Here is a 23,662-nt window from a genome sequence, read left to right as displayed (position 1 = left end):
TGCAGGGTATATGTTTTAAAATACTAAAAATAACTGATTGCAATGCTTTGACAATGACTTTAAACAAGAAGGACCTGAATCCAAGAATAGCTAGGTGGGCACTTGAATTAGAAAACTATGAGTACAAGTTAGAGCACAGGGCGGGAAAAAGAATGCAGCACGTTGACGCATTGAGTAGAAACGCAAATATTTTAACAATTGACGCAAACACGTTTGAAGAGAATTTGATAATTTGTCAAAATAGGGACAAGAAGTTAAAAAAGTTGCGAGAGATGTTACAAAAGACAGAACATAAGTTTTATGAGATGCGAAATGGCGTGATATATAGAAAAAAAGAGGGACAAACCCTATTATTTTATGTTCCGGAGAAAATGGAAAATCATGTTTTCTATAAATATCACAATGAGCTTGGCCATGTAGGGATTGATAAAATGACAGATGCGATCACAAAAAGTTACTGGTTTCCGAACATGAGAACAAAAGCAAATATTCACGTACAAAATTGCCTTAAATGCATCGCGTTTTCGGGGAAGTCGGAAGAAGGATTCTTACATAATATTCCGAAACAGTCAGTGCCATTTGAAGTAATACATATTGATCACTTTGGACCAGTTGATAAAGGTAGAGCAAATAAGTACATACTGGTAATAATAGACGCTTTCACGAAGTTTGTTAGACTTTATGCCACAAAAACGACGTATACTAAAGAAGTGGTTAAATCACTGCAGGATTATTTCAGAGCTTATAGCAAGCCAAGCTGTATAGTCTCCGATCGGGGTAGCGCCTTTACGTCAAATGATTTTGAAAACTTCTTAGAGCAGAACGGCGTTAAACATGTGAAGGTAGCTACAGGTTCACCACAGGCAAATGGACAAGTTGAGAGAGTTAACAGAGGGTTGGGACCGATGATTGCCAAGTTGGTGAATCCTGATAAAAACCTACATTGGGATACAGTCCCACAAACAGTTGAGTTTACACTCAACAACACTATTCAAAGAACAATTAATCAACACCCGAGCAGAATGCTGTTTGGCATTTCACAGAAAGGGGAAGTATCAGACGTGTTGAAGGATAAGTTAGAGGAGTTGAACGATACGCGACCAAAAAGAGAGTTAGAGAGAACTCGAGAAGAGGCTAACAGTCATCAGAAGAAGGTACAAGAATATAATAAAGAAGCAGTGGATAAAAAGAGACGAGAACCGCATCATTATAAAGAAGGCGATTTAGTTATGATAAAAAACTTTGACACGCACGTTGGGGTCTCAAAGAAGTTAATTCCTAAATTTAAAGGGCCATACAGAGTAACTAGAGTACTACGTAATGACAGATATGTGCTAGAAGATACTGAAGGGTTTCAGCAGTCAAGAATTCCATATAAAGGGGTTTAGGCAGTAGCAAATATGCGCCCGTGGTTGGACCTCAAGAAGCAAGACAGTCAAAACTTGTGTCAATGGCAAGATGAAATTAATGAATAAAAAAAAAAAAAATTTTTTTACATACTTTCTATTTGGAAAAATATTGATATTTAAAAAAAAAAAATTTTAAAATACACATTGGAAAAATTGCAATGTATAGTTTAAGTTAAACAATGGATGCAGGAGCATCCTGGTCAGGATGGCCGAGTTGTAGTATTAAGTATATAAATAGTATAAGTGACATGGATGTTTTAGTATTAAGTATTAGTGAAATGTCTAGAATAGTTAAGTGTCAAAGGCTCTGGTGTAATCGAGATAAGGTTGAAAGGTCACATTGAAGGAAAGAGCGGCACAATAAAATTAGATTGAAAACGAGAAACAACGCGCCTTTAATAATTGTCTCGGCCACATAGTCAACATTAAACACAAGGAATTACCGTAAGAATGACGTAGTATATATAGAAAGAGAAAATAATCTGAAATGGTTCGTAATGAAGTGCCTCTTTCTCTTGATTGGCGCGGCGCGCGACCGCTGACACCGACTCCAAAAAGAACAATAATTGTATCTACATTATATATTGAATATTAAGTTGTACTTGTAGAAGAATACGCAATTATTTTTTACTTTTTAGTGCCTGTTAATAGTTTGAAATCGGTTTTTATACCCTGTACCCAAAGGGTACAAGGGTATATTAGTTTTGTGCGAGTGCACATGGAACACACAGAAGGAGGCTTGGTAGACCCCAGAAAGTATATATATTCTTGATCAGCATGACAAGCCGAGTCAATATAGCCATGTCCGTCTGAGAGACTGACCTGAGACCGAGAAAGGACGAGTTTGTTCATTTTTTCTGATCCACCACCCCCACTCCCCCCCTATTAACGATTTTCTATAACTCCCGTAATTCTTGGAATTTTGAAATAAAATTTGGTAGTCACATTAGGTTAGTGATTATATATCCGTATACCAAGTTTCATTATGATAGAATGATCGGAAAGAAAGTTATAGCCATATAACCAGGCCCAATGCACACATACATACATATGCACAAGTACACAAACACGCATAAGGCACGATTCTGATGTAAATGTAAATGTATGTATGCATGCATGGAATATTTTATATTTAATTTAGTTAATTAATTTAATTAAATTAATGAATTAATTTAATTACTTTTTTGTGGGGTGGTACAGGGTATTTAAGAGTTGAGCCTGCTCCTTTTCCTTCCTTTCTTGTTTTTGTTTAAATTGTTGTTTATTATAATTGAAGTGTGAGATACTTTAGGTGCCCATATGGAAATTAAGGTATATCATGTTTCCTTCAAACATAAACGTATATAATTCAAGAAAAATTATATTTCGAAACAATTCATATTGATCAAGATAGGTAGTTTAAGTACACTTAAGCCTAAAGAAGAAGTGTTTTTACAAAATTAATTATAATTAGGAAATGAAAAAAAAAGTATATATATGAATAGTTAAATATAATAAGAAAATGTAAGCCGCATTAAATTACTGGCGTTTAAGAAAAAAACATTTATAGTAGATTGCTATGCAGTTGTTGCATTCAGTTTATGACCTTTTTGCATTTAATATTTTCACTCACAACATTCCGGGTCCATCGATGTCAGCAGGCCTGTTGACGATGATTGGCTGTTAGTACTATTGCATACTATGTTTAAGGGCCTATGCAACAACACACACACCGCATCGAGGCTTAATAAAGCGTAAAAAGAAAACGGAATTAGATTTAATCTATGATATTCAGATTATTTGTAAATATGACTTACCCCATCGATACACAGTTTGTGGTCTCCGGTAATGGCTTGGTCTCGTTTAATGGGGCGCTGTTGGATTTAAAGCCATTTGAACTGTATGTTGATTTGCAAGCGCCAGGTTTTAAACCGACAGATTAGCTTATCTTATCAATCAAATTTGGGGAATGTTTGTTAGAGCTGGTGTCGGCTTCAGCATCAGTTCATGCTCTAGCAACTGAGCTAGCCGGGCGCGTCTTCAGCACTAGCCCACGCTGGCCCTTAACACACGTGTTACTTGCGCCGACGCTGCGATCTGGGACTTGGTTAACGTGCCACAAATTGGCTAATACGTGAGTACAAATTGTACAAAAGTATATATATAATTTTCGCACTCTTCGTGGGATGATCAAAATAATCACGGCGGTGCTCTTAGGTGGGATTTTAAAACAGTCCGACACCTTGAATAAATCGCGCAGTCTTTAAAATTAATACGATGTCTTTAGATTAAATAATTTGGTCTACCACGTGAATTTATTAAATATTATAAGTGCTTTAGAGCGGCGTGCATCCAATCTTGAGTAAGACTTGACAAGAAATAAATCATCTGCATAAGCCGGAAATCTAATCAGATTATTAAAGCTTATTGTTGGCAATTAAAAAGCTTTCGAATGCCACAGCTGCGCATGGGCAGTCGGATGAGCGCAAGGGCTTTTAGAGTTGCACTTACACGGACGCGTCCCAAAATAAATGAGCACGTTCCCTTTATTTGGGAGTTTTACGATAGGGTCCATAATAATCATTACTCATTTTATTTAGGTCAAAATACTCGCACCCTCACAGGTCTTAGCACGCATTGGTAAAATAATGCGGCTCTCTCGGTACACTTTTCTCAATGGCACTCATATGGCCCAACGGAATGTACTCCTTTATGAAGGTAATGTAAATCGATTGTGTCAGTCTGTTTTGCCATTCTCCTTTCCAAAGCCAAGAACCGCCTTAAGGCTGTCTCATATGAATTTCCGAGACTTTTGTGGCTGGATTTGAATGGCAAAGATACAGTCGGCGTGACCGACGGTAAACGATTAACCGATTAGCGTTTATTAAGAGTGGCCTCGCATTCTTCCCAAGATGGAAGTTGACTGTAGTCAAGGCCCTCTTCCCATTTGGATCGAGTGATGGAGTCACTGTAGAGTTTGCCAGGCTGTCCCTCTGAGGCTTAGGCCGAACACCTTTACTCAAGTGCAGCGTTTCCGTCGTGACGCACAAGTTTTCTAAATCTGCTCTTGAGGCTAAGGCCGAATCGATTTGTTCAAACTCTTCCTGCAGATTGAGAGCGTTCAATATATCTGGTTAGGAAACCGGCACTCCACTTTTATGCATTCTATGTCTCTTTTTTTTTAATTCTTTTTACTGATAAAGCAGTATAGGAGAAAAGAAATAATATTAGTGGTAGGACAAGGAAGTGAAAGAAAAAATTGTGAAGAACTAGATAAGTCAGGCCTGCGCCCAGGCGGTACGGCCGTGGAGTATTGCTTCACCAGGGCGTCGACCTGCCTACATCCGACCTCGCTGACGTTCGCGCTCAAGTCTGCGCAACTCCCCCATGACCGTGGCTGCAAAATCGCAGAAGGCATTGCAAAATTACTTGTCCCCAATCATATTGGTGACCAGATTCGTTGGAGATACCGGTTCCCCTAGCCAGTTGTTGAGGTGGTTTCTCTCCCTCTAGAACCTGGGACACACAAAGGTCACATGGTGTGAGTCCTCTACTACCCCGCGCCCGCAGAAAGTGCATTCTGCTCCATCATCATGACTAAAGCGGAACAGGTAACTGCGGAAGCACCCATGACCGCTCAGAATTTGTGTTAGGTGGACCGTGACGAATCCGTGCTCGACCCAAGCCTGGATGTCTGGGATCAGATGGTGCGTCCAGCGGCCCTTTGAGGAGATATTCCATCGCTCCTGCCATGCATATAGGCTGTGCTGCCTCGCGGTGGAGCGTAATGCCCTACGCAGAGATGGCGTCACCGTCGCACTCGTACCATCTGCTCTCGAGCTCCGGTGGATTGTGCTCGCCTCGTTTGCCAATAAGTCTATTGGCACCATGCCCGCGTCGTCTGACACGGTCCTGAACGCACTGCATACGCGCAGAGCTCCTAGACCATAAGTCACTTCCAGGGGCTTTATGTAATTCCTTATTTTAGATGCCCAGATGGGAGCTCCGTACAGCATCATCGCCCGTGTGACGCCCATTAGGAGGAGTCTGCTTCCTTGCTTTGGACCGCGGGTGTTCAACATTATGCGCGCCAGAGAACGTGCCAACGTGGACGCTTTCATACTGGCATGGGCGAGGTGCTCGCGAAAGGATAACCTAGTATCCAGTATGACGCCCAAATACATAATTGCACGTTTAGACGCCAACACCAGGTTGCCGATGGTTACGTGCGCTATCTCCACTACTTTGCGGCTGCTTATTAAGACAGCCTCCGATTTATGAGGTGCCAGTTCTAAGCCCACTGAGTTCATCCAGGCTTTAATTTTGCTGATAGCCACGTTGCATTTATCCTCGACATCTGCTAGATCCTTTGCAACCGCTACTATGGCCACGTCGTCTGCGAATCCCACCGCTTCCGTACCTGCTGGTAACATTAGTATCAAAACGCCGTCATACATTGTATTCCACAGGAGTGGCCCCAGTACTGAGCCTTGAGGCACTCCTGCGGAGACCTTGTGCGTCTTAGTGCCAGTTGACGTTTCGTATATTAGCACCCTGTTGTTAAAATAGCTACGAATGCATTAATAGAGGTACTCGGGGATACCTCGTTCTCCAAGTGCGTCGAGTATGGATCTCCAATCGGCCGAGTTCAAAGCGTTTTTCACGACCAGCGTTACCACCAGGCAGTACATCTTAGTGCCACCCTTCCAGCGTGTCCCTGTAATAGCGTTTGAGGCTATCTCGACTACTTTACCGATGGCATCAATCGTTGAACGAGCCTTACGGAACCCATATTGGTTTGGGGATAATCCGCCAGCAGCGCTCTCGTACAGAGTAGCTTCTCTAGCACTTTCCCCACCGTGTTCAGCAGGCAAATTGGCCTATAGGATGTTGCCTCACCTGGTGGTTTACCTGGTTTCGGAAGCAGTAACAGCTTTTGGACTTTCCAGCAGTCCGGAAAGATCCCTGAATTTATGCAGTTTTCAAAAAGTGCTTCGAAGGAGTTAGGATGCAGCGCTAGTGCCAGCTTAAGTGCCCGGATTGGGATTGCGTCGGGGCCTGGTGCCTTGTCCTTCAGACTTGCTACTGCAAGTACTTCTGCTACTGATACCACAGTTGTCTCCTGGAATGGGCGAGCAACGCTGTATTCATCTTCTCTGGTCGGCGGTCTAGATGGGAATAGTACTCCAACTATTTGAGCTAGTACGCCTGGAGCGGAAGGCAATTCGTACCGACCTGCGTTGATTTTTTTACAACTGATTTATACGCCTTTCCCCACGGGTCGCGGTCTGCCGAATTGCATAGGTCGAGGAAGCAGTTCCTTTTGCTAGTACGGATGGCTCGTTTCAGGGATCTTCTGCAGTTCCTAAACTCTGCATGTTGGGGGAGAAACGCCTGAGTGCCTCGCAGTCTTTGGGTGAGCCGTCTGGCGCGATTGCATGCCACCCGCAGCTGTGCAATTTCCTCATTCCACCAAAAAACAGGATCATGATGACGAGGATTTGTCCTCCTTTTCCGCATGCTCATCTCGCAAGCAGCCTGAAGATGTGCCACAGCTACCTGCGCCATGCTGTGGGGGTTAACGGCCAGGTTCAGTGCAGGCAGAGCTTTCGAAAATGCAGCAGGGTTAAACGTATTGATGCGATACGAGTACTCCGTGCGCAGTCCATGCCGCTGACGGTTCGACCTTTCACCAACCGTGCCCTTCACCAACCGTGCAACCGTGCCTCGTGATCACTAGCCGTATAGACGTCGCTCATAGACCACGACGCCGAGTTGAACAAAGAGCTGCTTACGAACGTGAGATCGATTATAGAGCTTGAGCCGGCTCTACTAAATGTTGGTTGGGTGCCTGTGTTCAGCAGAGATATATCCATGCTTGCGAAAGTTTCACGCAGTATACGGCCACGATTGTTCGTACAAGTGCTGCCCCAATCCACCGCTCATGCGTTAAAGTCGCCGGCCATGATAATTCTACGGCGATTCGCTGCGTCGATCACCAACTCGTCCAAAGCTGCTGCTAATTCATTAATCGTCAAGCTAGGAGGCAGGTAGCAATTGTAAATCCACAGGCCGCAAACTTTTGCGCGCACAAACGTTCTACCTGCCTTCATCCAGATGGGTCCCTCATAACGCAGCCTTACCAGATTGGTCAGTGGCCCATCTGGGGTCTTTTGGTGGTCTATAGGGCTCGCTCAGGATTGCCAAGTCCACCGAGAGCTCCCGTGTTGTTTTGTGCAGCAGGTCTTGTGCCGCACTACGATTCAAATTCAGCTGGATGAACTTCAGTGTTTCGCCTGACGCACAGCTTCTTTAAACGCTGGGCATTTGAAGCTGCCGGTGGTGTGGGCATAGTTCTGTAGTCCTCCTACAGCATAGCAGACATTTTGGGTCCTTACTACAGGTCTTTGCAACATGGCCCTTCTCGCCGCACTTAAAGCAGTTCCCTTTTAGGTCCTTACTGCTAGTACATCTTCCTGCCTTGTGGCCATAGTCTAGCACCGTAGCCATTTGTAGCACCGCATAGGGTCCACTATGGTTCGCACGCGGCATATGACCCATCCGATCCAAATCTTGCCCAGGTCCAAAAGTGACATGGCTTTTTCAGCAGGCAGTGAGAGCACTGCAGTTTGCTGTCCACTACGTGCCTTGCGGATCGACTTTACTGACAAGCAGTCCAGGCTGATGTTCTCCACTTTTGCTGCGATCGCTGCACATATCTCCTCTTTGGTAGTGAGTTCATCCAGATCACGAATTTCTATTTTAGCTTGTTCCGTCAGGGCTCTGACGTCTGCTATGCCATGTAGTGCTTTCTCCACTGCGGCATGCAGCGTATTCTCACTATGGGATGGGGCTCTACTTAGCTGCAATTTTACGCTGCCATTCGCCGTTTTGCGGATGCCTTGGACATCATCGCGCATGCTTTGTAGGGTCGGGTCCGCTTTGACCACCCTCAGCAAGACAGAAAATTGGAAATCGCCTATGCTTTTGACAATAATCGCCTCTGGTTTGGTGCGTCTCCTTTGTCCGCTACCTTTCATCTTTAACCAGGCGCTCTTCTTGGCGGTTGCCGGCTCCATGCTTGGCTGGCCGTCTTCGCTCTGAACTAACGGCGTCGGTGTAGTGGCACGCTCCTGGTCCCGCGTTCTCAGCTTCTTCGGTGGTGTACTGCGCTGGTTACCTTTACGGTCTCTGGGCCTTTTGGGGGTGCCAAGTTGTGGGCGCTGTTTCATCGGTGGCATCGTTTGGGTTCCCTGGTTCGCCCGCTCCTTTCCGGTGCACAATATTAGTGCCGCCTTTTGGAGAGACAGTAGCTTGGTCAGCTCATCTTTGACAAGCTGGTTGATATGTCTCTGGCCTCCATTTATAAGGGCCATCAGGCCTTCCACTGTTATGCCGATGCCTTGCAGGGCTTCTTCAATTATTTGGGGCTCATTTGCCCGTGGGCTCTGGGGTGATTTTGGCACCTCCGCGGTTGCCATTGCTACCGCTTTTGGTGGTGATCGCCTCAACACCGAGCTGCGCAAAAAAGGTATCTTCTCATCATCTACATCCACTACTGGGGTTGTTTTTTTTTTGTTGTAATCATTGCTATTGGGTCCCCACTTGGGTCCGTTATTGCTGTTCGTGCGTGTAGTTGCCTTAGTGATCCCGTGGGTGCCTTTCCATGAGTGAGGTCCACGCGAGGGTTGACTTTGCTCTTTATGGGAAACAAAGTTCAGAGCCAGATCGGCACTAGTCAGGAATATACATCTGAGCCTACACGACCAAAAAAATGGCGACGAATAGCAAGCGTTACTCAAGGCCTGCCATGGTTTTAGTGGGACGGGGGCAATGGTGGCATTAACCTACGAGCCATTTCGGTAGGGTGTCAATCTACGTACTTAGGTCGCAGAATACCAGCATCGTCAGCTCGAATCGTCAAAACATAAGGGGCTTCCAGTATACCATACGTAGCTCGTTACTGGGCTCGGTGCTACGGAGAGAGTGATATTACGATGTGAGCGAGGCGACATACATGTCGCTTGGGGAGTTGAATCCCACGTTGGCCATAAGATTTCTCCCGGCGGGATGGGGGATATTCCGCCCCTACTCGGCCGCCAGAGCCCCGTTTCTATGTTTTGGGCACGCTGCGAGTGCGGTAGGGACTGGCTCGGCCAGTTCCGTGGCCTGGGTGCCCTTTGCAACTCCTTTGCGGGTCATCTGGAGGCCAACGCTTTATATACGTGGCTTGCTTCAACTGGAGCGCGTCATATCCACCAGGATCATCGTAAGAAGAGCCTTAAAGCAAGCTGTTATATAGTCGACGTGGGGAGGCTTGCATTTTTGCTTGCATCTACAAAATGCCGCTTCTAGGTTTATTTCCTCAACGGCGCGCCATAACAAAATTTAAAATTTCGTAGAAATTCTAGAATTGACGGCTGGTCCCCATATTTAATAGAACCACTGTCCGCGGAGTTTGAACTGGCTCCTGTGGCTCGCTGTCGTTCCGCTGTAAGTTCCGCCAGGAACCACCTGTGGACTGGCTCCAATTGGAAACGGATCACTTCCCATATGTTAGTGGCCGTGTGTTTATTCTGATAAAGCATTGGCCGCGCTTCTTTGCAAAAATAATAGTGGTAATAAAAAAAAATTATAAAATATAGTGACTTCCAGTAAAAGAATATGCAATACTCCGAGTGTCGCCACAGCCACAGTCCCGTGGGAGGGAGGCAGCTAGCGTGTGAAAACAGGCCATATGCGTGTTTTCTCCGACTGGAGAACAACAACAAAAGCGCTCGCGACATATTGAGTGCCAACAGCTCCATTTCTGAAGGGGCACCCTTACGAAAGTCTACGTAAGTAAATTGTCGCTGTTAAGGGGAACTATTGCCGCCCTCGTCTTCTGCATTTTAGGGGGCTCCAGTCCGCGCGTTGGTCTGAAGGGATCGATGCACCTTTCGGGCTACAAAAATGCTTGATCTTACCGGATCGTTGCCTCGCCGGCTCGGAGTACGACTGATTCCGAAACGCTCTCCATCCATCTGACGAAGAATGGCCTTGCACGCAGTCCGTCGGGCCCAGTTGCTAGACCGTTGCAGTTGCTAGATCGTGCGGCAATAATTTATTTATTTAAACGAACGGACATACATACATATACATATATTTATGTTTAAATAAAGCGAATGCCAAATTGTAAACCGCGGCCCACTCTCGTAGATAAGCAGCTTGCGCATACAATTACATACATATGTGCCTTGCAGACACTTAACATATTTATATACATATGTATGTGCTAAGGGTTTCTTGTCGAGTGCTCTCTTTATTTATTTAATGCACAAACGACAGATTGGCAACTATGTACTTTGGATTCGTTACCTGTGTGCAACTTCCCTGTGTGTTGCTGCAATGCATCGCCAGTCAGCTTTAATTAAGAGAGTCCAAACCCAATATTCAGAACACTCGTATGTATGCTGCACAACCAGATGGCAGCAATAAATCCAGACCCAATGTACAGTGTCCAACAAAGTCAACGATGAGTCCACCCGGGGGCGCCAAAATGATCAACCAGATCATACAATATTGCCGGTAGGCAAAAGTAAAAGGTTCCCCCGTTGTAACTAAGTTGGTATGTATATAAGTACCTTATGTACTTATATACAGCGAACGCAGTAGCTTGCACTAAAGAACACAGGAGCAAAGAATAGACCGAACAAATCGACTTTCAATTTTCGAGTGTTTATTGCTAGCCATGCAAGGCTTAGCATACGCATAACAAATGTTGTGGACCTTATGTTAACAGCGATAGAGCAAGAGAATACAAACTTATTTACAGCTGTTACATTGAAATGAGCGCACTTACAATTATTTCTTACAACAATTTAAGTCTATAATTCAAATGACTTAAATCTACAATTCAAACGACTTAAATTTGCAATTCAAATATTTTCCAACAAACTTAAATCTATGAAATGACCGAACAGTTCCCTTTTGTACTGCAATTGTGAAGTTTGCGCACTCTTACTTACTATTGTGAAGTTGAGTGATGTTTTATTTAATTGAATGAACTACAAATCGAAACCAACTTCTCGTCTATCGCAACTGGCTACCATACGGCATCGCCCGCTATACAATTTTCAAAGGGTGTACACAATAAGGTTAAAAATTCCTGAACAGTATGTTGTTAGTTCATAATGCTAAAAGCAAAAAATTTGTATATAAAATTCGATCTGATTTCTGTTAGGATATGTCAATTGATTACAGTACCTACAACAGTGTTGTTATTTTTCAAATGACTTCATTTGGAGCAACAAAATACTACTAGGATAAATTTAATGCCAAATTTGAAGATTTTTAATAATATTTGCAGTTGTATGTTCATTAATAAATAGGCATCATAATAAGAAATCACAAATTGTAATTTTCATTGTGATTATACTCTGTACATGAAATGTACAAGAGTATATTAGGTTTGCGGGAGCTGAAAAATGTAACAGGCAGAAGGAGGCGTGGCAGACCCCACAAAGTATATATATTCTTGATCAGCATGACGAGACGAGTCGATCTAGCCCTGTCTGTCCGTCTGTCCGTCTGTCCGTCCGTATGAACACCTGGATCTCAGAGACTATAAGAGATAGAGACACCAAATTTTGCACGAAGATGCGTTATGTGTGTATTCTATACGAGTTTGTTTTATTTTTTTGATTTTCCCCCCCACTTCCCCCCTATGGGGGTTTTCCCGATTTTCCATTCGTATAATCGCCTATATCTCGGATACTATAAGACCTAGGAACACCAAATTTTAGTCCCAGATGCCTTATGTGAATACGCAGAAAATGTATATTTTGGAATTCCCCTCCCTCCCCCCTCTACCCCGCAAATCGTAACTCCCGTAATTCTTGGAATTTCGAACTAAAATTTTGGAAATACCCCCAGTTAGTTATTATGTGTCCGTATGCCAAATTTCATTATGATAGACCGATTTAACAAGAAGTTATAGCCATAAATATATTTGCTGATGCAGCGCTGCTCAAGCGCTGCCCGCGGCTGTTGTTGATGTTGCTGTTTGGTTGACTGCGAAAATGCTTACACAGACACGAATTGATGCGCATAGGCATACATACACTCACACAGACGCAATTGCTATGTAAATGTGCAATTATACACCCTTTACGTGAGTTCGAATACCGAGAGAGGTAAAATCGATCAAATTTTTTTTTTTATTTTCTTAATTTTTTTTATTTTCTATAATTATTGTAAACATATGTACAGAGTATTTCAAAGTCGGAACACCCGACTTTAGCTTTTTTACTTGTTTTTTAGTTACTATTAAAGGAGTTTTGAGTGTTTTATAATTTTTATTTTTTGACATAATGTAATTGCTGACTTATCAACTTTCTTTTTCCCTTTTCTATTTTGCTAGCTGACCCGGTGTCACGAATAGCAGAATAAGTATTTAAAACAAAAAATAATAAATTAAAGAATCGCATGTTTGGCGTTAACTAAGTATTAACAAGTCCCAAGGCCAAACCTTCGAATAGTACGGATCGACCTACGAAAGGAATGTTTTACTCAGGGCCAACTTAATGTTGGTCTATCGCAGGTCGAAGCTCCTGAAAATATATATATTTTGCTACCGTAAAATAAAACAACATGAAATTTGGTTTACAGAGAAGCTCTGACTCAATAAAGAATAACAGGAAACATAATCAAAGTAATAATATCCAAACTTTGTTTATAATTTTGCTTTCTTTAGTAACTCATAGCAAAAGGATACACCCTATATGTGTGAGTGTGGGTGTTATTAAATTTATATTTTTTAAAATTTTGTAAAATACCCGTGCGAAGCAGGGGCGGAAAGTTAGTATGTATATACAAATACATATATATTCAGCCACATATCATTTATGATCGAATAATAAGTAAAAACTGTATTTGCGATCCGAAAGCTAACATTTTATTATAAAGTACTTATGTGGTGGGAGAAGGCAAATAATACTTATAGCCATAACTATATGCCAAATAGAATGAATTATATAGTAGTTCTGTTTTGTTTGAAGAAGAGCATAGCAAACGAGGCCGACTATTACAAGAACTGCTCCAATTGGGATGCAAATGGTGAGGTAAAGTAGTTCAGGGAACAACATGCGCGTCTTTAAGCATGCGATACCCCAGCTCACAGAGATGATACAGATGCCGCTTATTGTAGGTACAAGGAATATCCAGAGGCTTTGTTTGTTAAGCTGTGTGCCAAATGCCAGCAAAATCGCCCCAACCATATGTAACAGGGAGACTAACTGTGGTCTAACATGGGCCATGGCGATGAGTGTTACCCAAATGGCGAGTATGCCGCAGTAAAAGTCACAGAATTGTAGTGTTCCATTTTTGACCAAGCAGAAGCTATGCTCGTCACCGCCTGAGTCGCAAGCATGGTATAAAATTGAGAAGACCATAGAAAAAAAGTATATAATTGCTTCTGTGTAGTAACTGCGCCGCACTGCAATGTATATGCTGGGAATAAAGAGTAGATTGCTTAATGTAAGCAACAGCAATTGCAGCCAAATCAAGGCGCTCGGCGGAACTTGCGAGTCCTCGCTACAGTCCCAACCACGGTAGCCATTTGCGCATATGCAAGTCGAAAAAACAAATCCGCCTGACATGTAATGGTAGCACCGACCAAAGCGCCCGCAGCCGCCTGCTACACAGGAACTGGATGAAATAGAGAAAAACACCGATGTGTTACAGTTATCCATCTCAAAATGTTGCTGCGTGGCCAATTTATATTGCATATGAAAACTCAGTACCATTTCTTGATCATAGTTGGAGGTGCACCTTTTGTCCATCATGCATTCCATTATCTTCAGTGTATCTGTATCATTTACTATGCTCAAACAAAAAGGGTCGGCTATACAATTCTCGATTCGTGATTTGCTCTCTGCGCAGGGGCATGGTGATTGCATATCCCTTAACATATGTATATATTGACTTAGTAATTTTTTGATGCTTCCAATGTTCCTAAGTTTTGGCGAGCCAGAGCTATGGCAGAATAAGCTTATTGTCACATACCAACGCCCGCTTTCAGGAAAGGGTACGTGCACTATGCCAGTACTATTTTCAGAATTTGTGTTCTTGATTATGCTTGATGCTGGCATTAGCCACTGGTCATAGCGGCATTTATTTGGCCATGTTGGTATTCCAGGACTATTAAGATGCATGCAAACAATGATTGTTTGTTCCTTGCGGATCATATCTTGACGAATTGAACCCAAAATCGATTTCACTTTTACTGGAGAAGTATCCGATTGTTTAATGGAGAGAGCGAATGTAAGAGTACCACCAATGTCGTTCACATCGCCAACGTCAAATGCAAATCCAACAGGCCTACTAACAATAATATTGAGAAGTTTTGGTACAGAGCCATCTTCATCCTGCTCCAGATCATAATCAAACGTAAAAAATTCGCGGTATGACTGGCGCACTAATGTGTAAAAGTCTATGTCTCGAAATCGAGTGGGGTGCCGCGTACTTGCCGATGCTTCTTTATGGCCTGCAGTTACAGATGAATGTGTACCGTCTGATGATTTTTGAAAATGGATGCTTAAGCTATACGACAGGTTACGTAATCTTTCACTTATGTTTTCATTCAGTATCAGTCTCTTATTGAGAATATTTTGATATGATTCTTTTTGATGGTTCGTCATCGTTGTCGAACTCTTGCCTACTTGGTTGACAAATTTTAATACAACATAGTTCCATGAGCTCGGTTGTACAAAAAACGTTATAATAGTTTTATTAGTCTGATCCAATTTAACGATTGTTTTATGGACATAAGACGGAATGTCGCGTCGAGACTCCGTATAGGGATATGCATTTGCTTTCACATAAAATCCAATATCCGAACATTCCGCACAGGCTTGTTTAAATAAAATATGTGCCGTTGCCACATCAATATCATCTGGAACATAGAACTTGTATATGACTTCGTTACCATCATTCGAGGTCATATTAAATTCTGACTCGCTGCTTTTGCCGTCAATATTTGTGTTCTCTTGATATCGCGAGGTCCTTGTCAAAGTACTGTTATGTATCTGACTATTATATATGATTATAGGGTGAAAACGTGTCACCGTCATTTCGGCAGACAAGAGCGTGTCGCATGATGCGCTGAGTCCTGAAATTAAATTCAATAATTTGAGTCATACTTTTAAGTTATAATAAAGTCAAGTTAATCGAAAAGCTGTATCAAAGAACAAAATCCTCAAAACTAAGTTTTTCAATAAAAACAGGAATGGAAAGTTAAAGTCGGACGGGTCAAACTCTTGGATACGCTAAAAAAACAAGACCGAACGCTACAATCGAGCAAGCCCGATAGTAAAATAACCTGTACTCTCCACAAAAAAGGAAAATTAAAAAAAAAACAATAAATACAATTTCAATAGCATACATTTACATCAGAATCGTGTATCTTCGTGTTTATATGCGTGTATGTATGCATCACAAAGTTGAACAAAAGCTGTAAGTCTAAGTCTGGAGTGAGCCACGAGTGGATGTAGAATAAAAACCGAAGGCCATGTTGTTTTGATTTCGCAAAGGTTATTTTTTCTTTGCCTGACGAACTTATTTTAGCAACGAATTGGTCCTTTTTGTATAATGCGGTTGATATTAATTTAGCCGTCAAGTTTTTCTATGATTCTATTTCTATTAATTCTCTTTTTAATGTCTGCATCCCCAATATTCCACTATTTCTTTTAGTAATACCTCTTATCCTTATTGCATTTCATCTTCCCACTCTGTTTACGCTCCCATTATTACTGATAGCTGTCTACTGTCCGTTATCAAGTTTTTAAAATCCTTTTCTCTCCTGGTGTAGACAATATTCCTAGTTGTGCCCTCAAGGAGTCTTCTAGATCCCTTTTACAACCATTGCTTAAACTCTTTCATCTGTCGCTTGATTCTATCCAGATATATGGAGAGAATCTTTAATAATGCCTTTATATAAAACGGGTGGTAAGTCTGATATTTCGAATTACAGAGGTATTGTAAAGTTGTCCGCTATACCAAAACTATTTGAAAAAATAGTATGTGCCACTTTGCAGCACCTCTGCAAATCTATCATATCTCCTTCGTTTACACTGACTTCAGTAAAGCATTTGACTCTGTAAACCACGACCTTCTGCTCTTTAAGCTTAGTCGCATAGGATTTCCCGCCGCTTTATTGTGTTGGATTTCGTCCTACAAGTATATCGACTGTTGAAGACATTGGGGTGCTTTTTGATTCAAAATTGAACTTCAATCTTTACATTTCTAGCATTGTAAATAAAGCCAAGGGTGATTCATAAAACGATGGTCCAAGAAATTTACTACTACCAAACCTATTTACATTTCTCTAGTACGCCCTGTGCTTGAATACTACTATTGTGTCTGGTGTCCACAGTATACTGTGGTCGGCCTTGTGTGGGATCAGCAGCCAAAAATACTTATAGTGGAGCTATGGTACTGAAATATTTGCCACAGGCTTCTAGCGGTAGTCAGATGACAATATCTGAAAATCGTCAAAATCATATGACTATATCATATAGCTCCCATATAACTGACCGATTCAGAATGAACTCTTAGTACGCAAAATTTTTTGTTTTTTATCCGAATTGAAGAAAATGTAGTTTGTGTCCATTAAAGAAAGTTGTACATCACCTGACCAAATTTTATCCAGATCCCACCCATATATCGCATTTTGTCTTACTTATACAAAGCAATGGGGGGAGTGGGGGGTTGCATCAGAAAAAATGAACAAACTCGTCCTTTCTCTAACTTCGGAGAATCTGGATACCAAGTTTGGTTATTCTAGCTCTTGTACTTCCTGAGATCTTTGCGTTCATATAAAAAGACAGACGGACAGACAGGCGGACAGGCGGACATGGCTATATCGACTCGCCTTGTCATCCTGATCAAGAATATATATACTTTGTGGGGTCCGCCACGCCTCCTTCTGTGTGTTCCATGTACATTCGCATAAAACTAATATACCCTTTTACCCCTTGGGTACGGGGTATAAAAATATTCAAAAATGAATGAATACATGTAATAAATCATTCATTTCTGTTGGCTTTGCGTCATACGAGTATGTAGCACTTACAAGAAGATTTTTCCATCAACTTAATTTTACTAGAACAGTGCAAATCCATCTCTCGTAGTGATCAGACGTGTACTTCGGAGCTTATTGATTTAGTTATTACCCACCGCGACAAATTCAAAGCGTCACCAAATCACCAAATCTAATTTGTAAGCAAACAAAATTAAACAAGAGAGAACGCTACAGTCGAGCAAGCCCGACAGTAAAATAGCCTGTACTCTCCACAAAAAAAGAAAATTAAAAACAAAAATTAAAAAAAATTAAATTATTAAAACAAGAAAGGAATGCAAAAGTCGAGCAGGCTCAACTTTTAAATACCCTGTACCACCCCACAAAAAGTAATTTAATTAAATAATTAATTTAATTAAATTAATTAACTATATTAATTTAATTAATTAACTCAATTAAATATAAAATATTCCATGCATGCATACATACATTTACATTTACATCAGAATCGTGCATTATGCCTAATGTGACTACCAAATTTTAGTTCAAAATTCCAAGAATTACGGGAGTTATAGAAAATCGTTAATAGGTGGGGGGGGGGGGGAGTGGGGGGGGTGGATCAGAAAAAATAAACAAACTCGTTCTTACTCGGACCTAGGAGAATCTGGATGCGAACTTTGGTTATTCTAGCTTTTATAGTTTCTGAGATCCTCGCGTTCATCCAGACGGACAGACGGACGGACAGACGGACGGACAGACGGACGGACATGTCTAGATCGATTTCTCTCGTCATGCTGATCAAGAATATATATACTTTATGGGGTCGGAGATGCTTCCTTCTGTATGTTACATACTTTGCACAAACCTAATATACCCTTTTTACCCTACGGGTACAGGGTATAAAAACAAGAGAGAACGCTACAGTCGAGGAAGCCCGACAGTGTAATACCCTGTACCCAGGTAAACTTCCGTCACTGAGTTGTATGCGCCCATAGCAGCAGCAAAAAGAGGAAGAAGAAGAGCGAACTTGTTGCTGCAGTTTGGGGCGGTTGTACTGGAGAGAATTTGTTTTGCTTATAACTTTTCTTAGAATTGACCGAATTCAATAAAATTTTGAACAACAGTAGACTACAGTAGATTATATATAAATTATATGTGCAAAGTTTGGTTTAGGTAGCATTTGAAATGTGGACGCTATTGACGAAATTCTGTAGCGGGGGAAGGGGGGGAAAATTCCAAAAAATAAAATAAACTCGTCCTTTCTCGGACCTAGGAGAATCTGGATGCCAACTTTGGTTATTCTAGCTTTTATAGTTTCTGAGATCCTTGCGTTCATCCAGACGGACGGACATGTCTAGATAGATTTCTCTCGTCGTGCTGATTTAGAATATATATACTTTATGGGGTCGGAGATGCTTCTTTTTACCTCTTTGGTATTCGAACACACGTAAAGGGTGTATAATTGCACATATACAAAGCAATTGCGTCTATGTGAGTATATGTATGTATATGCTCGTATATTCGTGTCTGAGTAAACTTGTTAGCAGTCAACCAAACAGCAACATCAACAGCCGCGGGAAGCGCTTGGGCAGCGCTTGAGCAGCGGTGCAGCAGCAAATATGTTTATGGCTATAACTTCTTGTTAAATCGGTCTATCATGATGAAACTTGGCGTACGGACACATAATTACTAACTGGGGGTATTTACAATTTTTAGTTCGAAATTTATTTATTAGAGAAAATCGCGATTTGCTTGGGAGAGGGGGAGGGAAATTCCAAAATACACGTTTTCTGTGTATTCTCATAAGGCATCTGGGACTAAAATTTGGTGTCCGTAGGTCTTATAGTCTCTTAGATATAGGCGATTATACGAATGGAGAATCGGGAAAACCCCCATAGGGGGGAAGTTGGGGGGAAAATCAAAAACATAAAACAAACTTGCACAGCGTACACATATAACGCATCTTTGTGCAAAATTTTGTGTCTCTAGCTCTTATAGTCTCTGAGATCCAGGTGTTCATACAGACAGACAGACATTGCTAGAACGACTCGTCTCGTCATGCTGATCAAGAATATATATACTTTGTGGGGTCTGCCACGCCTCTTTCTGCCTGTTACATACATTCGCACAAAACTAGTATACCCTTTCACCCTTTGGGTACAGGGTATAAAAATAAACTTGACCTGCCTAGGGCTTAGGGGAACCTGGATACCAAGTTTGGTAATTTTAGCTCTTGTACTTTCTGAGATCCTTGCGCTCATACAGACGGACGGACGGACAGACGGACATGGCTCAATCGACTCGACTTGCCACCCTGATCAAGAAAATATATACTTTGTGGGGTCTGCCACACCTCCTTCTGTGTGTTACATACATTCGCACAAAACTCGTATAGCCTTTCACCCTTTGGGTACAGGCTATAAAAATGAACATCCACACATAATAGCATTACAAGAAACTCACCTACATAACCTAAATGACATTCCAATTCTTGCTATTCAATTTACTGTAATAACTACTCGCCCAGTTTTGGAGGTACCGCCATTTTAATACACAATTCAATACAAAACAAAAAAATATCACTTCCCCATGACTTTGATGCAACAGCAATTGAAATTAAATCTAATAAAAAATGCAACCTAATATCTATATATATAAAACAGTTTGTCCTGACTGACTGACTGACTGACTGACTGACTGACTGACTGATTGGCAATCAACGCACAGCCCAAACGGTAAGAGCTAGGAAGCTGAAATTTGGACACAAGATCCCTCTTATAGTGAAAGTGAGCACTAAGAAGGGGTTTCGGAAAATTCGAGCTCCAAAGGTGGGAAAACGAGCTCCAACGTTTGTATGAAAAATCTACAATTTTTATCCGATTAACTTCAAACTTAGTTTGTATACTCTCACAAAGAATACAAAAAAAACTGTATACTTGGATTTTCAATATTTTTCCTGCGGCCTGAATAATAATGATTTTCCGGTGGAAAATTCGGTAAACGAAAAGCTATGTGCAATCAACGCACAGCCCAAACGGTTAGATAGGAGGCTGAAAATTGGACACATGTTGTCTTCAGTGGTGTAGGTGAGCACTAAGAAGCGGTTTTGGAAAATTCGAACGCCAAAGGGGGGAAAACGGGCTCCAACGTTTGTATGAAAAATCTACAATTTTCATCCAATTAACTTCAAACTTAGTTTGTATACTCTCAAAAAGAATACAAGAAAAACTGTATACTTGGTTTTTCACCATTTTTCCTGGGGCATGAAAAAGGGGGGGTTTTCCGTGGAAAAATTGAAACACAATCAACACCCCACAGCCCAAACGGTAAAAGCTAGGAAACTGAAATTTGGGCTCAAGTATCCTATCATGGTGTAGATGCGCACTAAGAAGGGATTTTGGAAAATTCGAGCTCCAAAGGGGGGAAAAGTAGCTCCAAAGTTTGTTTGAAAATTCTGCATTTCTGAATCGATCAACTTTAAATTTGGTTTTTATAATCTATAAAAGAATACAAACAAAACTGCATACTCGGTTTTTCGAAATTTGTGTTGGAGCTTGAATTATTGGGGTTTTAATATTTATTCATTTTTTCAAATGAAAAGTTTGTGTTATAAATTTTGTCCGATCGATTTCAAATTTGGGTAATATAATCTACGTAACTAAAATTACAACTTTGCATTTAACGATTTTTAAAATATGCATTTTACAAATGCAGGCAGAACAAACAATACAAAATATCAAACAGTTGGGGACAACTAAGTATACATACACACACACATACATATATACAAGCAGCTGTTCGTGTAGTTGCGTGCAAACGGTTGAAGTAGCCAAAGCAAAATGTGAGACACTAATGTGTGAATGTTCATTTGTACAAATGTATGTACATATATACATACATACATATGTATAAAAGTACATTCGTCTTGCACTGACAGGGCAAGAAATGTTAATTAATTAAAAATTATTAACATTATAACATAAACATTTTTATGTTATTTTTTCTTTGTTTAGTACATTTGGCATAAGGGGTTTTTAGGATAACGGACTACAAGGGCGTACGCAGGTTGGGCAGGGGGACATTGCTCCCCCTAGAAAGAATCTCGCATTATGAATTACACCAGCACCATATGTATTACATACATACATACATATATACATACGTCTGTATGTATAGTATGTACATATGTACATCAATAAGTATGTATGTACGTACATACATTCTTATATACATATATAGGTTTGTATGTATGCAGTGGGCCATCGAACACTGTTGTTTAATTGTAATAAATAGTGTTCTATGGTTTCAAATCAACATTTTTAAAACAACAACTTCAAGTTATTGGCTCGCAAATCTTCTTTCGTTTTGATCATTTACGTCTGTTCATTGCATACGCAAAATGCCAAAAGTTTACAGTTACCGTACACATACAAATACATTTGTATGTATGTATGTATGTGTACAGTGAACAATCGAATACAGTATTATAATCAATAACTCTCAAACGATGTTTTTCGATGTATTTGTATTCGACATGTATTACGATATATCAACACAAGTATCGATATTTTCGATATATCGCATTTAATTTTATTATTGGGGTTTTAATATTTATTCACTTTTTCAAATGAATAGTTTGTGTTATAAATTTTGTCCGATCGATTTCAAATTTGGGTAATGTAATCAACATAACTATATCAACAAATTGGCATTCAACGATTAAAATATAGCAATATGTTTTTTACTTGCCATATATCAAATATCAAGTAGTTGGGGACATCACATACACACACTCACACATACATACAACAAGCAACAGTTCGTGTCTATGTGTGCCCATGCATACATACAAATGTACATGCATATGTATGTATGTATGCCTGTATATGTATGTAGCATGTACATACAAAACAACAACAACAACTGCAAGTCATTGGCTCGCTCTTCTTCTTTCGTTGTGACCATTTAATGTTAATTGCAAAGGCAAAACGCCAAAAGTTAACAGTTACCGTCGCTAGGCAACGACCTCGTAAGCGATAGTAAAGCAGAAACCGAATAACGGAGCTACGCATATTCTGCTTCGCATTGCGGGCAGATGTATGTATGTATATGATTTGTTCTTATTGATGTCAATAAATAATTAGATTTTGTTCTTTAAATATTCTGCTTATTGCATTCAAACTTCGATATTTTGATGGTATCGGTGGCTTTAACTATCGAAAGTTTTACTCTAGCAAATTGAGATGAGAATTGTCAGTGCTTTTTGATCGTGGCTCATCGCTGCACGGCATTGACACGAGTGCCGTGTTTCATATTCCGAGGTTGTGCGTGACCGTATTGACTCAATATGGCACGAAAAGGCTCAAATGTGAATTTAAAATTAGGATATACCCTTATAATTATTCTCCCTTTTTTGCAAATCGTCTATCTTAAAACGTTGCGTTATCTCTATATATAAAACAGTTTGTCCTGACTAATTGGTGATCAACGCACAGCCCAAACGGTAAAAGATGAAATTTGGACTCAAGTATCCTTTCATAGTATCCACCATAGTGTAGGAGCACACTAAGAATGGCTTTTGGAAAATTCTAGCTCCAAAGGGGGGAAACGAGCTTTAAAAAATATTAGTTATAGTGGTCATGTTCGTTTAACGAAATAGTTTGGCAAGAACAAAAATGTAACGGACTACTGAACAATTTTTTGTCAAGAACAGAAAATGTTCATTTAAATACCTAAAATGCCTTCCTACTGGTAACTTATAAGGTGAAAACATATGGGTAGGTTATGCACACACAAAATAAATACAATTGGAAACATTATATTGAGCCGGGTTAAGACGGGCAATACCTGCTAGTCAGTCTATATTCCTCCCCACCAAACCTTTAATGAAACTAACTTACATAACGTACTAAACTTCAGCTGGTAACTCACTAATTTTGGGAGACTTTAACAGTTGGGGTACGCTATGGGGCTCCCCAAAGAACAACTCAAAAAGCAAAACTATCACAATTTTTTTAAACAACACTAACTACATATTATTAAATGATAAATCAGCTACACATTTCTCAACATATAAAACATACACACACATTGATATCTCCTTTTGTACTCCAGACTTACTTAGTAACGCCCATTGGCATATCCTAGATGACCTACATGGTAGCGACCACTACCTAATAGTTATAGCCCTCTTTCACAACAACAAACAGACTACTAC

At 40.8% G+C, this 23,662-nt stretch overlaps 1 protein-coding gene across 2 annotated transcripts in view; it reads right to left on the bottom strand.

The window, feature by feature from the left end:
* Nucleotides 1–13,315: 13,315 nt before the first annotated feature.
* LOC115629975 overlaps nt 13,316–23,662 on the bottom strand; it is a 153,755-nt gene continuing 143,408 nt past the window's right edge. The window contains exons 1-2 of one of the 2 annotated variants that reach the window (XM_030526598.1): nt 17,500–17,522; nt 13,316–15,537 (exon numbers count right to left, since the gene is read on the bottom strand). In XM_030526598.1, the coding sequence (XP_030382458.1) occupies nt 13,316–15,499 (2,184 nt within the window). In that variant the 5' untranslated portion in view covers nt 15,500–15,537; nt 17,500–17,522. Of the gene's footprint in view, nt 15,538–17,499; nt 17,523–23,662 lie in introns of those variants that run through there. The other variant, XM_030526597.1, reaches the window with a different exon arrangement.

Source organism: Scaptodrosophila lebanonensis, unplaced genomic scaffold (assembly GCF_003285725.1).
Source record: "Scaptodrosophila lebanonensis strain 11010-0011.00,11010-0021.00 unplaced genomic scaffold, SlebRS2 tig00000184-arrow-arrow-pilon, whole genome shotgun sequence".
NCBI classification, from domain to species: Eukaryota; Metazoa; Arthropoda; class Insecta; order Diptera; family Drosophilidae; genus Scaptodrosophila; species Scaptodrosophila lebanonensis.
This window is presented reverse-complemented; position numbering and strand designations above follow the sequence as displayed.